The 16840-nt window shown below is 43.3% G+C and overlaps 1 protein-coding gene across 2 annotated transcripts in view; it reads right to left on the bottom strand.

Annotated features, from left to right (window-relative positions):
- Nsd2 (nuclear receptor binding SET domain protein 2) overlaps positions 1-16840 on the bottom strand; it is an 84184-nt gene that overhangs the window by 11547 nt on the left and 55797 nt on the right. Inside the window, exons 11-19 of one of the 2 annotated variants that reach the window (XM_059275694.1) lie at positions 8888-9019; positions 7908-8031; positions 6845-7045; positions 5786-5965; positions 5369-5525; positions 5035-5240; positions 3189-3292; positions 2650-2919; positions 921-1037 (exon numbers count right to left, since the gene is read on the bottom strand). In XM_059275694.1, coding sequence (XP_059131677.1) covers positions 921-1037; positions 2650-2919; positions 3189-3292; positions 5035-5240; positions 5369-5525; positions 5786-5965; positions 6845-7045; positions 7908-8031; positions 8888-9019 — 1491 coding nt within the window. Of the gene's footprint in view, positions 1-920; positions 1038-2649; positions 2920-3188; positions 3293-5034; positions 5241-5368; positions 5526-5785; positions 5966-6844; positions 7046-7907; positions 8032-8887; positions 9020-11021; positions 16799-16840 lie in introns of those variants that run through there. The other variant, XM_059275695.1, reaches the window with a different exon arrangement.

The following is a 16840-nucleotide window of genomic DNA, read 5'->3' as shown; positions in this document are numbered from 1 at the left end:
TCTTCAGTGTTTTAATTTTCTTGTCCTTCTGACAAGGACCTCACTAAAGGGCGAACCCCACAGCCTACAGCAAATGATAGGAGCCCAATACCACTCCACAGACTGAGTTTGAGAATGGTTAAGCTTCCCTTGGGGACTGTAGCCTAGGGCCCTTGGAGCCATCCTATTTCTACAGGGGTCCTATATTCCCAGTTATCAGAATGTCTGCTACTGCTCTATTCAAAATGCCTGATCCATAGCCATTTTCTATCTTGTTTTCAAGCACTAGTATTAGTCATGTCTTTTAAAGAGAGCCCCACTTTTCTTCTGGGTTTTGAGCTTACTGGTCACAGAAGACACAAGAATACCAGCATGATGCACTTTCTCTACCTAGGCCTAGTATTCTTCATTCTGAGCATACCAAAAACCTCTAGCAACTAGGTTCCACCTGTTTAAAACTATGAATTACAAGACCCTTAGGGAATGACACACACCTCTAGTCCCACATATTTGGGAAGCTGAGGCAGGCGAGTGCTTGAACTCAGAAGTTTGAAGTGAGCCTGGGTAACACACACAGAGAGAGGGAGAGCACAGGATTCATACTCAAATGGAACAATGCATAGCCAAAACCTCTCTACAATGTAGTCCAGACAACATGCAATGCTCATGTCTATGCCTTTTTCTTTTTTTCCCCTCTGATCTTAAGGAGAACCTTGGTATACTTTTTATTCTGTACTGGAAACACATAGCTCTTAGGATGCTCTATGCCAAGAGGCAGCTCCACATTCAGAAAAAAGTTATGCAGAAGTTTTGGGGAAAGTTACTAAGGGGATGAAATGAGAATGTCACCAAAATACAAGGGCCAATTCTACAGGTGATCAGCCCTCCAGGTCCATGTTCAAGACTTCAGGAATGAATAGCAAAGACACGCTTCCCATTACCTTGTCTATGGTGAGCATGTAAAAGTGAGTGATATCATTCTCATGTGCATATTTGATTCTTGCCATACACTCCTCTTCATCAATCAGTTCACCAACATACTCATTAACAAATTCTCCCTGAAAATCAGAAGAATGTAATGATTGAGTATATACAAATCAATTCCCAAAATCAGGATCCAAGACACCATGACACCATCAATCAGTCTAGGATAACATGTTAATATCTCAGGGGTGTGGTTCCTAGAGGTCCTTCATTAAGTTCAAATTCAAGTATCTTATAATGGAGATTGCCAGTGGCAAATATATACAACATTCCAGATTGCTTTCTACAATGTCTTGCCTTAGAGAAGCATGTCTGATAACCCACCATCCATTAAGTAATAACTACATGCAGATTTCCAACAGGGAAGAGGTTATGAGAACTTAACAGGCAGGTTTTATAGCAAGTCTACATGAAGCAACAGCTGAGGTAACCAAGGAGTAAGGCTGGAGAGGAGTGATCTCAGCAATCTTTTTTTAATTTTTGTTTTTGTTTTTTGTTTTATTTTTGGAGACAGGGTTTCTCTGTGTAGCTATGGCTGTCCTGGAACTCACTCTGTAGACCAGGCTGGCCTTACAGAGATCTGCCTGCCTCTGCCTCCCAAGTACTGGGACTAAAGGTGTGCCTCCACCCCTGGTCGAAATCTTTTAGAAAAGAGAAAGGGAAAGGGGAAGGCAGAGGAGGGGGGGAGGCAAGAAGATAGGGAGAGAGAAAGAAAGATGGGAAGAGAGAGAGAGGGAGGAAGGGAAGGAGGGAGGGAAGGAGGGAGAAGGGCGGGAAGCACTGCTGAGACTATGGTGGGGCTTATGCATTCTCTGTACTGGACCTATTCTGGTCATGGACCTTGGGTCTGAGACTACTGGTCATGACAAAGCACATCAGGGCCAGGCTGTGATAAGGTAAGCAAGCAATTCCACTTGTGTCTCCACAATGGGGATATACTGGTGCACGTGTTCAGAGTCTCACTGTGTAGCCCTGCCTGGCCTGGAACTCACTATGTAGACCAGGCTGGCCTTAAAGTCAGAGAGATCCACCTGCCTCTGCCACGTACCAGGTACATACAATCATACCTGGCTTACAACATTTAATTATAATAATTAAATTTGAACACTGTTTCAAAATACTTTACATACACACACACATACACGCACACGCGCACACACACACACACACCCCCCAAAACAAAAACAACAAAAAAACCCACACAGTAAGTGCTGAGCCCTTAATCCTACAAGTGGGTAAGAGAGGGCTAGAGAGATGATTCATTAGGTAAAAGTACTTGCCACCAAGTCTGAGGACATGAGTTCAGTCCCGGGGACCCACATGGAAGGAAAGATCTGACTCCTGCATGGAAGGAGAGATCTGACTCCTGAAACTTGTCATCTGATCTCCACACACTTGCCAGGCCAGGCACTGCACACACAAACATACACTTAAGAATCACTACACAGGGGCTGGAGAGATGGCTCAGAGGTTAAGAGCACTGACTGCTCTTCCAGAGATCCTGAGTTCAATCCCCAGCAACCACATGGTGGCTCACAACCATCTGTAATGAGATCTGGTGCCCTCTTCTGGCCTGTAGGTGTACATGTAAGCAGAACACTGTATGCATAATAAATAAACCTTTAAAAAAAAAAAAGACAAAAAGAATCACTACACAGTACAAAAAGCAGGGGACATATCACATACCTTTCTGATGTCCCTTTTGGCAACCAGGCCCCACCCTTTGCCATCTGTCTTGATAATCTTGGTCTCAGGGTACTGGCGCTTAGTGAAACACTGGTTCTGGCAGTATTCCCCTGCAGGACACACCTGCGGGTGGCACTCAAACATCAGCATCCTGTTTAGACACTCAGAATCAGAACCACAGGGGTTCTCATCGGTAGGCTTACAGTTACACTTTGGGATTTCGGAAATGTCAGCTGTATAGATCTGGACTTTACCATACGGCTTATTCACCTGTAAGGAAAAAGCAAGTTGTCTTGACTCTACTTTGTAACCAGAGAGCCCTGGATCCCTGCACACTCATGCTGCCCCTTCAAGGGCCCACATTGAACACATGCATTCTAGTCATCATCATAGGGCCCACAGAGATAGTTTCTGACAGACCTCTCAATAGCCATAACCTGGGATTGAAAAATCTGTAACCCAAGAACCACTTCCAAACCACTCTGCTGAGAAGACACACATACACACAAATGTACACATAATCCTGACATGACTATCACCTTAATATGCTTGTATGGTGGAGGCTTTCTCTCACTCTCCTGGGTTTCTCGGGCTTCCCGCTGAAGTTTGATTTCATTAAAACGAGCTTCAGCTTCTTGCAATGCTAAAAAGCCAACAGAATATGAGAAATATATTTCAGTAAATGAATACATCGACCTCCATACTCACTGCTAAGTACTGTTGGTGGTTTTCTTGAAGCTAAGTGGCTATGAAATACTGCAAAAGGCAGGTGCCTGCCTCCCCAGTGACTAAACACTAAGAGCCAATTTGTGCCAGCTAAGCACAAAGCCCGGCAGCTGTGTTTTCTATCAGGCACTACCCATTCTCTATACTGAGTTCTAAGTACAAGGCAACAGTACCAGTGCTTGGGACACATTGTACTTAGAAAAAAAAAAGGTGAACTTTTATTCCTTTAAAAGCAAAAAGGCTCTGAGAAGAAGCACCAGTTCAGATCAGCAGAGGCTACATCAACACCCAAAACTTATGACTGTCAATGTCATTGTGAGGCCAGGTCAGTGATTAGGCTGAGCTGGCAGCTGCTGGTCAGTCATTGGCAGGCCGACTTAATAGCAGGTCAGCATCAGGAGTCAGGAGTCTGGGGTTCCACTTTCACCATTTGGTACCATACTAAACTCACTGAGCTGCCTCAGTTTCTACCAGAATCTCTCCTTTCTGATGGGTTTCAAGAAGCTTTTGATAGCTACCCATTTGTGTGTGTGGTTTTCAAGACAGGGTTTCTCTGTGTAGCCCTAGCTGGCCTGGAACTTGCTTTGTAGACCAGGCTGGCCTCAGACTCCCAGAGATCTGCCTGCCTCTGCCTCCCAAGTGCTGGGATTAAATGTGTGTGTCACCACCGCCCAGCTAACAGCTATTATTCATTCCTACTCAGTCCTCTGGAAGCCCCCAATGTTGAGGCATTAAGGAAGAGGACAGGCTGCTGTTCTTGCTATCTGCTCTATAAACTCTCAGCAGCAAGGAGCCAATAGCTCTCAAGGCATAGATTTTCAGCTTCCATGGCAAATCCCATCAGCAGTGACAGAGCTTGTTCTCCCTGCATAAATCATGTAAGCCCTCCAAATTTTTCCTACTGTCCGCACTCACTGCATCTAGAGAAAATGCTGATTCTTCTTGTGCAACATCACACTTTTATCTCCTGTCTCCTTCTTGTCCAAGTCATCATCTAGCTTAACTACACTTACTACCATATCTCCCAGACTGTGGAATCAGACGCAGCATTCAGTCCATCTGCCCACCCTGACTGACACTGTGTAAGGTACCCAAAGTCCTACTGTGCCTGCTGAAGAAGGAATTAGCAGCAGAGAGCTAGAACTTAAGGTTCCAATCATGGGAAATCATCTCCAGAGCTGCCACACAAAAGGTCAGGTATGGAAAATATTTATAATTAGTTCTAAACATATTATCTTTAAAAAAAAAAAAAAAAAGCTTTATTTCTCTTATTTTTTTGTTTTTGGAGACAGGGTTTCTCTATGTAGGCCTGGCTGTCCAAGGACACTCTATAAACCAGGCTGGCTGCAAATTCAGAGAGATCCGTCTGCCTCTGCCTCCCAAAAGCTGGGATTAAAGGTGTGCACCACTACTGTCTGGCAAAAAGGCTTTATTTCATTTTAATAAAATTAATTATATGCTAATATAAAAGCTATTAAATAACGTAAGTATACGCCAATAAATACATCAGCCTACAAGTTTCCTATCTTCTAGTACAGAAGTAGAGATAGAATTTTTAGTCTAGGAATTTTTAAAAAGGTCAAATTTCAAAAGAACAGAAATTAGGATTAACAAGCCATAAGACAGTGTCATCTAGGCTCCACTGGGAAATCTCCATACCGTTCTTGAAGACTCTTCCGATCCCTCTGACCCCCTGGTAGCGGCTGCCCCGGTCCCCCTCCATGTATGGGAATACTCGTGCCTGATGCGTCCAGTAATAATCTTTAGACCCAAAGAAAAACACAGGGAATTCTCCAATCTCGTGCTTCATTTTCTGAATATTTGGGGGAACATTTTTGGGATGGCAAACTTCTGCCGGCCACCATCTATTATAAATATTAAAAACAGGATTCACAGATTCTTCAGAGTGACAAAATTTCCAATACTTAGTGTAAAGTAAAGCAAACATACTTAAGTAAATACAGACATGAACGCATAGACTTTTATTTCATACCTGTAGTTCCCAAGTTTGACCCAAATGATGTCTTGAAAGTGTAGCTTCTTCCCAGCCCGGCAGTCATTGCAGAACCAGCTGCCATCGGGCATATCGATATTCAGGCAATCAGGGTGAAAGGCTGCTGGGCAGGCCTCACAGCATAGGAGACTTCCCCCTACAAGAGAATAGGCCAGCCTGAGCTCGTCTCACCAGGTCAGTCTAGGTCCTCTGTCTCAGCTTTGTGACTGACACAAACCTGATGGAAGCAGGAGTGTCAGTATGTCAATCCATGAGTCACCACTCGATGGTATGGATCACTTTACCGAAGTCATCTCCTGAAGTCTATATGGTTCACTTAGTTTAGAGGGCTGAGGCGACACCTGCAGCACCAGCTGAGCTGTGTGTGGAGCAGCACACAGCAGAACCCATCCTTACCTTTGGAGCACACGAAGCACCAACTCACATTGACGTGGGTGTGGTGCCGCTTCCCCTTCCGAGCAGTGAAGTGGCCAGTGCAGATTATGCTGTTAGAAGCAATCACTGAACATCCTGCGGCCAGACAGGCATCCCCTCCATGATAGGCAACGGGGCAGCGGACACATCGCATCATTTTACCTAAAGAAAATAAACACCCTGAAGACCACAAATACTGTTGACTCCCATGACAAAGTCTCAGAAAGTTAAAGGCATGTGCCACCACTGCCCAACCAAGCAGCATTTCTTAACCTGGGCTGCTAGCATCTGGGATTTCTGAGAGCTTCTGCTGCGTACCCTTCCTAGTAAATGTTGATAGCATATTCCCCTAAATAGTGCTAAATGTATCCTGTTAGAGAAGCCTGTGACAAGGATATAGGACCTCTCCAACGCCACACAGTTACCCTTATCTTCCACATATATAATCTGATTTGAAATATTTCCCAGTTGAGAAGGAAGCTCAGTGGTAAAGCAGTTGCCTAGTATGTGGGGCCCACCTCTTGTATTACAAACAGAAGTTTCCCTTATATATGCAGTGCCTTTAAAAATGAGCAAAAGAGGCCGGGTGGTGGTGGCGCATGCCTTTAGTCCCAGCACTCGGGAGCAGAGGCAGGCGAATCTCTGTGAGTTCGAGGCCAGCCTGGGCTACAGAGTGAGTTCCAGGACAGGAACCAAAACTACAGAGAAACCCTGTCTCAAAAAAAAAAAAAAAAAAAAAAAAAAGAGCCAAGAGAACAAGAGAATCCAGGTAGTATCCTTTGTTGAAAAATCAAGAATCTCAAAGTGCTAACTTCTATAAAAAGAATGGAATTGAGGGCAAGCCTTATGTTATAGGGACAAAACAAAAAACCCCCCAAAACTTCTTGACTTATGAGTCAAGCAAAAAAACAGGAGGTGATGGAGACCATCAGAGTTCATAACCTCCAGTGACACCAGTCTGGCATCAATGGTCACCTTCAAAAGCACCTATACATTGTGAGTGAACCCACACCCAAGTTGTAAGGGCACATCTATCTGTACCTTTTGATGGCCGTGGATTTGAAGGGTTTGAAGCATGGCAGCTCACACAGCTGTGGAGAGGGCAGCGAAAGCCTCGGTTCTCAAACACAGTGAGAGGGTATTTTTTTACACAAGCTTCGTGGTAAAACTTTCCACACTGAGTTACCACACAGCGCTTCACCTCCATCTTGCTTTCTTTACACACGAAGCACGAATGAATCCCTAACAAGTGGTGAGAGAAAGGGGTGAGAGAACAGAAGTTAGACAGAAGCTATGAGCGACTAGAACTAAGCAAGTTTTCCGGAGCAGCCTGTGCTGCTGACTAGTCTAAGCCTTCCTCAGAAGAAAGCCCAGTCGTCTGAGCTGCCAGAGTCTAAGCTGCAGCTTCACCTGAAATACAGGAAAGCCTGTCTTCTTCCTGGCCCACTCATCAGTGCGGCAAAGACTTGCTATGGCTGCAGAAGACTGACATCTGAAGTGTGCTGCTGCTGCTGGGCTGTCTGGGCAGCTTGACCCTTCCTGGGCCTAGTTAGCAGGGAGCAGGGGCCGTTGTGCGGCCAGCCTTCTTCCCACTGTGATCCTAGTCTGTAGGACAAATCCTGAGGCACTAGAGTGGGGGTAGGGCAAAAGCTTTAGCCCCTCAGTTAAGTTCTTGCTGTCAAAAATGAAACTAAGAATGACATCTAGTCTTTGTAAAGAACTGAGCATCCTATAAATACCAGTGCTCTATAACTGACTACTAGTTAGGCAGGACTGTTTAGAAGTGTAATGCTCCATAACCACCACCTATAGAGCAAGGTTTGTGCTAGCTCCACAGGAAGGGTTTGGAAAAGTACACAGCCTTTTATTCCCTCACTCCACCAGTCACTGTATCCTGAACGACTTGCCCAGTGATACTGTCATCCAAGTAGTAAAGCCCACAGTACAGTGGAAGAGCTTAGAAGCATAAAATCTTTGTACCAGTGTGTGTGAGACTTGTTCTCTGTCAAATGTCTCATATACAACTCGAGGAAGCACAGAAAAAAAGGGACAAGCAGCACTGACCTCCACACACAACGCCCCAGCTTCAGAAGTTGGAACTTACCTGAGGCACACTCAGTGCAGGTGAATCTTCCTTCTGGTCTTCTGGAAAGTCCAAGGCAGGCTAGGTGGAATGCTCCACAACAGGGGCCCTCACACAACAAGAGGCTGCCTGTCTTCTCACACAACTGTGGGGAACAGAGCGGGGCATGAACCTACACTCAGGAAGAGCCCTTTCAGTATTCTCACCATGTGGGGCAATTTGACTCCATCTCTGGCATGCACACAGTGAAATGCCTAGCAGGATCAGAGACTTCAGCCAGGTAAAGTTACACAAAGATGTTAGTCCCTCAGCACAGGCTAAGGAAAACAAAAGATCAAAATCTTGAAGGATGCATTCAGGATGTTTCAGATCAGACATGAATGTCAAAAACCAAAAACCTATGGCATATTTTTACCATAAACCAGCCGTCCTTCTATAGACGGCAGCAATGGAGCTGACTGTCAGCCACTGTGCAACTCTGGACCAATCAGCAGTCTCACATGGATACTGACACTGACTGCACCTCACAATGGTGCAGGGACTAAGGCACAGAAAAGTGAGTAGCTTTCTTAAAATCACCAACCCAGCATCCAGCACAGGTAGGACACTGACCCGGGCAATACCACTGTAGGGATATGGGCTTAGTCATGCCATCCCGCCCATGACTGGCCTACCTAGTGAACTAAGTAAGCATCAAAGGGCACCACATCACCCTAGCACCTTACCTCTTACAGCACACATTCCCAAGTACTACTTCAAACTGCCATATGTATACTTGTGCTGTACATGAAACACATCACACCTGAGAATGAATAATGTCAACTTAGACAACCTAATACCAGAATTCTCCTGGTGGCCTAATCCTTCCAAAGAGGTATCTATGAGCAGTAATGGAGCAAAAGAGAAGTCTGAAGGAAAAGAGGGTGCAGGAAACTCACTCTGCTCTTGTGGGACTTCAGGAGACGCCCTCACCAGTATATCAGACACCGCCTCGCCCTCACCTGACACACGTACTCCTTTTTGGCAGCCACTCCCTTTTCAGACTTTTTAGATGAGACGGACGCTTCAGTCTGTGTTTCATCTGCACTTTCATACGGAGACTCTGAGGGCTCATCTCCTGGGCTGTCTGAGACCTGGAGATGAAGGAGGTGGACGACAGTTCACTAGCCACAGAAAACAGGTGGCCACATCCTTTGGACACAGCCCACTTCCTGCCCTATGCCCAATGATGTGGTGTAGATACACACTACCACTGGCTTGGAAGTAATAAAACTTGTAAAAGCTGTATAGCAAACTCAGAAGTGGACCTTACTCTACTCAATATTTAATATACATATGTACATAAGACATATTCCTTTAAATAAAGCAACTTAGGAAAATCCAATTATCTCTGAGTAAACGAAGATGAGCTCTGGGATCAATACTCTTGTGCTTTCTTACCCAATGTCTTCAGACTCAAATACCACATGAATTAAAAAAAACAAACAAAAAAAAACCCCAAAAAACCCAACAAAGTGAAGTCACAAAAAAGACTTCACAGAAGCTGCTTTTCACTCTGTTGAGGATACTGTGCTCTTCCAGAAGCATGCTGCTCCCCTGGAACTGATTCAAGAGTCAGGAGAGTCACTGACTTGCATTGCAGCCTGAGTGCCTTGTCTGTCCTCTCACTGCTAACTGGTCACAGCTCATCTGCTCAGCCCCACAGAAAGGCAGGGAACAATTTCTGCCTGCCTTATTAACACTGGACTCTGAGGAAAAGACTTGGGAGAAATATAGTATGTGTGCAGAGGAAAGCACCTATTTTACTAGCTTCCCTCCACTGAACAGAGACTAGTATCCAGCTACAACCTCACCCTTGCTGCATGGAGCATCCTGTCCTTGCCTGACAAGTACTAGCAATAAATGTTTAAATGGGTAAAACAGAAAACCCTTTCATCCTTCAAATTCAAGTGCTTAAATTTTTTGGGGGGGAGGGGTTAACTGATCTTAGTGTTGAAAATTGAATTTTGGAGATAAAACAAAGCAAAAAATGTATTAACTATGTTTCTTATTTACCTCAATAATCACACATAATTATGTTATAGGCTTGCTATTTGCCAATTAACACAAAGCTAGATATTATAATTAGGCCACATTAAAAAACAAAAACAAGCCAGGCAGTAGTGGCACATGCCTTTAATCTCAGTACTTAAGTCAGAGGCAGGCAGATCTCAGTGAGTTTGAGGCCAGTAGAGCAAATTCCATCACAGCCAGGGTTATACAAAGAAACCCCGTTGAAAAACCAAAAAACCAAAAACCAAAAACAAAACAAACAAACAAACAAAAAACCTCACCAGGGACTCTGGCCCAGATTCTGCAGGCTTACTAATGAGCTTTTACCAGATTTAGCTCATTGATATTATTGGGAGCAATGAGAGGGAAAAAAACCAACAAACAAACAGGCATTTTTCTGATTTGAATCTATGTTAACATGGAGTAAATGAACAAGGATCCCTGTAGCTCTGATGGTCCACTGTAACAAGGGACAGGCTTTGTGTGATCCCCTGTTCTAGTCTCACTAGACACATCTAGCAACTAGAATGTAATGGGGGGAGGCCTTTCTACTCAATTCTCTCACCTTGTGCAGGAAGATGGATATAGCATGAAGAACACTAGATTAGTGTCACATCCTAAGGTCTGTCACCAGGAGGCTGACTAGCTGGAACTACAGGGCCCATTGCCAATCCCTCTCCCATCAGCTCACCTCCCACTTCTTTCACATCAACATCCAGAAAGAGGTAACGTGAAATGCTCTGATCAAACTCCAAATTTAATCCGTCCATCAGATATGGGGATCACAGGTAGGATCTGAGCACTTCTGAGACTGGAGTGAGTATTAGGGAAGCCCAGGACCTTAGGAATCAGTAGCCACATAGCTTGGCCTGGCTCAGAGGGCAGCTCCCATAGCCACACAAGGCTGACCCATCTGACTGACGGAGGAATGAGACCCAAAGGATGTTTAGCACAGCATCCATGGAAGAGAGCCCATCCTCCATTCACCAACCCACTTCTTCCCACTGTGTGAATGAAGCAAATTTAAAAACTATAAAGAGAAAAGAATGGAAAGAAAGACAGAAAACACAAACCAGTCCTGGGTCAGAGGAAGGAACAGCACCTTTTATTTAAGATTTACAGAAAGTTAGCACGTTTCCACTTGGAGATATTTCCTAAATTAACAAAGTCTGTTTGAGGAAATAAACACTGAATACATATTTTGAATGGAAATATAAATGTTAACGACACACATAAGGCTCGTTTCCTGATTGGGTCTGTTATCCACATACAGAATATAGACCTTACAATATCACAGTCCATGACAGATTGTAGAAGGTCCACCTTCACCCACCACATCCTCCCCCACAAATGGACGAACCCCTACCCAGTCAAGAGGGTCCCTCAGCTTTCTGCTCAGCAAACCACCTGCAAGCAGAGCCAAGTGTGCGCCTCACTCCAGCTGCAGGCTCCACCTCCATGTGTACCAGGTGACAGCTTACTTGGAGATGCCATTTGTGGAAGTGACATATCACCTGTATGGTCCCAACATAGTCCCAGATCTCAGTCTACGACATCTATGATCTATTCAATATCCAACAGGATGTATTTGAAAAAAGAAAAATGAAGTGACTGATGGGACACAAACTGTCAAGAATTTTCCTGTGGCTTCCTGTGTCCACCAAGGTCATGCTTGTGGCACTGATTTCCAAGCAGCTTAGTTCCTGACTTTCCAAAGTTTTCTTGAGTCTGAAAATACTTCTCCACTCTCTACTCAGTGATAGTACTGAGTTGCCTACCTGCCTTAGACACACATTCCTTCAAAGACAGGAAATGTAGTCTCCTTCATCTATTACAGGGACTTTCAAGATGGCATTACCAAACATCATGTGACCCAGTAGACATCTTCCAACCCACTGCCAGGAGCTGTGTGGCCATCAGGAAAGCTCAATGAGTGTAACTGGGGTTACCCCACTGTGGCCACAAAGTAGACCCCTGCCCTTCTGTGGGCTGATACACACTGAGTTTTTAATTTTTTTTTTTTTGACAAAACAATTCCCTTCACAAGTTGAATACTACATCATTTTAAAATACAATTACAGACCTTGAACAATAAATATCTCTATAACCAACATTATTTTCATGTTTGTTATGCTTTCATAAAGGAAGAAGCGTAGAAGTGTGTTCACAGACTTTTAGATTTACAAATGGTAAGAATCCTGTGCTCAGCAAATATAATGGTCTAAAATTAAAAGACTGATCTCAAGCAGGGCTTCCAGTTAACATCACAGTGAAGTATTAAGAGCGGAATTAAGACAATCTGAAGTTAAGACAACCATTCTAAAATCCTAGAATCCAAAATAATTTTTATTAAAGTTTATACAGACTAGAATTCTCCTAGCTACTCCTAATTTAAAGCCAGGTATGAGTTACTGAGAACATGAAAGAGGAAAAAAAAAAATCAAAAACCAAAAAAACCTTTAGTCCACAGAATGTCATTGTGCTTCATATTCATCTAATCTATGCCAGCTTCTATATAGTTAGCCTAAGAGGACAGCCAAGACTGAGAGCTGTAGCCAGTCAGCCACACAGTTACTGCTCCCGTAAAGGCCTGCCCTTACCCAAGGTTAAGTGGTCTCTAAATGTTCTATTGACTCAATCATGTCTAGGGTGTGCAGGGACCTGGTCCAGCCAGCTGCAGCAACAGGCCATGTGTCCTCTCACCTGGAAGGCTTGAGAACAAGAACCACCAGCCTACCTGCCTTCTAAGCTCATATGACTGGTAATGTTCCTGTACCAAGACTAGGACTCCATCTGATCCCAGCTGTTTTTTTAAAAGCAGAGTACCCCTGGAATGCTAGCAGGTTCAAAATATTGCCAGGATTATTATGTTAAAAGCTGAACAACTACACGGGCTAGAGAAAAATTATAAATGTCGATGTACACACAGGACTCTGACAAAATGTCAGGTTGCTGGACGGACACCCTTGCTAGTTAAGCCCCAGAGAGTATGTCCCTTACCCTTCCTGTACAAGGAAAAATGCAAATACACTATTCCGTGTACTAAGGATGACCATTTTCCACCACTGGCAGGAAAGCTAGTGAAAACAATCCTAATATTCTAGCAATAAAAACCGTACCTAAAAGGAACAAAGTGAATTTCAATCACCAAAAATGCTAAGATACACAGGAATTGATGTTTCTTAAAACAAAAATAAAACCCAAAAAGCTTTCTAAGTCAGCGTCAGTAAGAAGCACTAAAAGCTCTGAAAGCATGTTAGGAAAGCCCTTCTACTTTTCTCTAGCAAAAGACAATTTGGATTTTATCACCTCAAAGATAAATAGCAGTCCTTGGTAATTAAATTTTTCAAAACCTGGGATAATGGATTTATTGACAATAAAGTAAAGTGCTGTACATTTAACAATCCAAAGGACCCTTCAAGCAACCTATATGTTTGAATGTGTGTAAGACATATGGTACCTTAGAATCAGTGACAGAGAAAGAAAGCAAATTTACTAAGTGTTAATGACCCTATGGTTCACCCGCCACTGGACAAACATTTCCTAAAGGGAACCATGACCTCAGGGGCATCTCAGGCCCATATAAAGCAACTGAGGCCAACAAAGAACCACTCACTAGGGGTTCCTCTTTCTGTTCAAGTGGGCTGAGTAAGCTAGGAGCTTATATAGAATACACACCAATACTGAAGGATAGACAGAACAAAATTCAGTTCTGGCCCTCACTCCAGGCAAAGAGACCCTTTCTCAGGAGCACTCTTTAGTCATTTAAATTTTACATAAACACAGGCATCAATTTTTGTTTGAGAAATGAGATGTTTACTTATGTTTTTGTTTCCTTCTTTATATGGCATTTCTATATTTCTGTTACAGACCTTAATGGGTTACCAGTAACCTATTCATCTAGCCAGTCTACAGGCTCCAGACACAACCATGGGATGAGTGCATGGAGTCACAGACATGTTGTTGCCACGTGAGGTTTTATTGTTTTTTTCTTACTAGTCTTGTGACATGCTCTATCATTAATGAAAAGGCCCTGTCCCTCATCTGCCTTCCAGCTCCAGAGAACTCTGGTTTTAAGTTTTCTGGTGCTTTTGCATGAACCATCTCAAGTAATCCCAGAATTTGATATACCTTGGCTGAGAGACCAACTTAAGAAGCCCTCCACCCATGCCAGAAGCAGGCTGTTCTACACTTCTTCAGAGGCAGTGGGTGGGACAGATGCCCTTATGCATGAAGCAGGGACCCTTTCCTCTTAGATCCTATGATATTTTACTTCCTTGTCATGCTTAGATTTCTGGTTGGTTTTCAGGACATCCTCTTAAAAACATTGGAGTTGTTTTGTGTTGGGAAACACAGATGTAAATAGATATGGATACTAAAGAAAGTTTTGAGCTACAACTACACTTAAAGGCATTGTGACCAAAGGACAACATTCACTTTTCATCTGAGGAAAAGCTGCCAGGGAGGCAGAAGTCTGTCTGGAGCAGAGGGGCTGACTGAGGAGCACCTGAAGGACCTGGCTGCTGGGCACAGGCCTCTCTCTATCCAGCACGTGTACTCCCTGGAGTGCTGCTCTGTGTACCAGACAACTTGCACTGTCAGAACAGCTACAATCCAAATCTTTGTACATTCACTGAAGTCTTCATCTCTTTTGAATCAGAGTTTTTATACAGAAAGCTACCTCCCCTTCCCAGGCAAACCTTGTATACAAACAATGGTTTGAAGGAAGCCAAATAGGATCAAATGGTATTAATTCTCTGTATGGCAGAAGCAAAACTCAACAGTGGGCAGTTCACAAGACCTAAGGCTAGAGAGGTAGCATTGCTTTTTTGACATTTTTATAAAAAATGAAGGAATTCCATGTTAAATCTGTAGCGTAACAAATTTGGTACATATTTTTGTACTCTCAGCAGACAAGTTATTCCTTCCTGATAGTCACCTCTTTCCTACTCACTCACCTCTTTTAGGAGAGGTCAGCCAAGAGCAGACATGGAACTCTGCTTATTTACTGTAAGACGACTGCTGGTCTCTGGGGCAGGAAAATCCTACATGGAGTACTATCACTCCATCCTCACTGCAGCATGCTAAGGACCTGCCCCCAGGTGGGCTATGTCTTCCCCAGTTGAAGAATATTCCATGATCCCCACCCTTGTTTGCCTCATACTCTCTGAATTCAGCAGGTACTAACTGTGCCACACTGCAGACATCACCACTAGTTCTGAAGTCCTCACTCCCCAGCACAGAGCAAAATGCGTGTCCTCTGACTGATTCCTGCTGTATCTGCACATAGGTGCTTCCAGGGTACCCACTCAAAATTTATCATGCTCTAATTTCAAATGAAATCCCTTCACCTCTGCCCAAGACCTTTTCAGTGTTGTGTCTTTACTTTTGAGAAATCACTTCTTGAACCAGGGCCATTTCTACACCATCCTATTTCTTCATACTTTTTAATTTTGTGATTTATATTTAAAAAAAATTAATTTACCTGAGATCTTTCATGTCCTTTAAGAACAGTACAACTTAGAATGCTCACATTAGGTATTCTCTGAGGTCATGTCTCTAAGTACACTTGAGCAGAGCCAGCTGAGTGACCTACCAGACCACAACCTCACAGTCTAATACCCTACTGTGTCACACAAACAGAGCTAGGGTTCTGCTACTCCTGGATTTATTTTATCCACACATGCATGATGCAGTCAAGAGGATCATTTTTCATGCCAAAGAAAAATTTATACTTTTGGATAAAAATGGAATGATGGTGATTTTATTATTTTATTGTAATAACCATTACTGTCACAATAGTGAACCACTGAGTCCTTGTAAGGTGCCAGGCACTCTACGTGTTTTACATGCGTTACATTACTTAATGGTTTGGAACAAAAGTATTTCTCAGAAACTTTCATCACAGGTCCAACACTGAGGTGTCTGTGTGCAAACGGCCTGGGCACCGCTCACACACCCCGTGCACAGCACAAGCTCTGCTTCTTGAGCTGAGGGCAAGTGGAGCCTTTCCTCCCATGCAAACATGCGGGCACCTGGGTATGCCCCAGCTGGGCATCCAGAACCACAACATTTAAAACATGATGCTGATGTTCTACAAAAGCAACTGATGATGTGGTTGTTGTAAATAACCTGATTATGGTGTCTTCTAGATATCAGTGACTGGATCAATAGTTGAATGGTTCACAATGATACTGTAAATGGCATTTTTCCCTAAAAATCTACTGTGTCTAGTGTCATAGTAAAACTTTCAAGTAAAAAAGGACAGAATCAAAACTCCTCCTGCCTTTTATGTGGGAAACTGGTTTAATATCTACAATACTGAATACATTTCATTGGCAATGAAAATAGTTGACAAAGGACCCCTTAATGTATCCTGCTTGTTCGTTCTTATTGATAGTGAACAGATGCTGACATTTTTCCTTAAAAATTCAGTAAATTATGAATTAGAGGAAAAAATGAGCATTAACAGGATAACCTCTTCAATATGGTGCCATTGTCACAGCTCTGGGATAGCCTCAACTGGAGGGCCTCCTCCTCAACTTGAACTTCAGATTGATCTTTAGAATATGAATGTGTTTCTATTATGAGATGAATGTGATTGATTAAATGGCCTTGATTGGGTATCTTACCTTGGTCTTAAAATTTGTTATCTGTTTTCTTCATTGTATGTGTTTATTAATACCAGTAAAAACAGATTATCACACATCTTCCATAAAATGATTGTGATAGAAATGTCACTTAGTGTATACGATGATGCACCACCTGCAGCAGACATCTTGGGATATTACATCATTCTAAGTGCAGTACAGGGCGGCTGAATTCAAGTCCAACTTGACTGATGTGGGCTCCCATAAAAGCTGTTACCAGTGAAGGCGAAAAAAATAAGAATTTGCTCTACT

The sequence above is a fragment of the Peromyscus eremicus genome, chromosome 10, assembly GCF_949786415.1.
Source record: "Peromyscus eremicus chromosome 10, PerEre_H2_v1, whole genome shotgun sequence".
NCBI classification, from domain to species: Eukaryota; Metazoa; Chordata; class Mammalia; order Rodentia; family Cricetidae; genus Peromyscus; species Peromyscus eremicus.
Note: the sequence above shows the minus strand (reverse complement) of the source record. Positions and strands in the feature narration are given on the sequence as shown.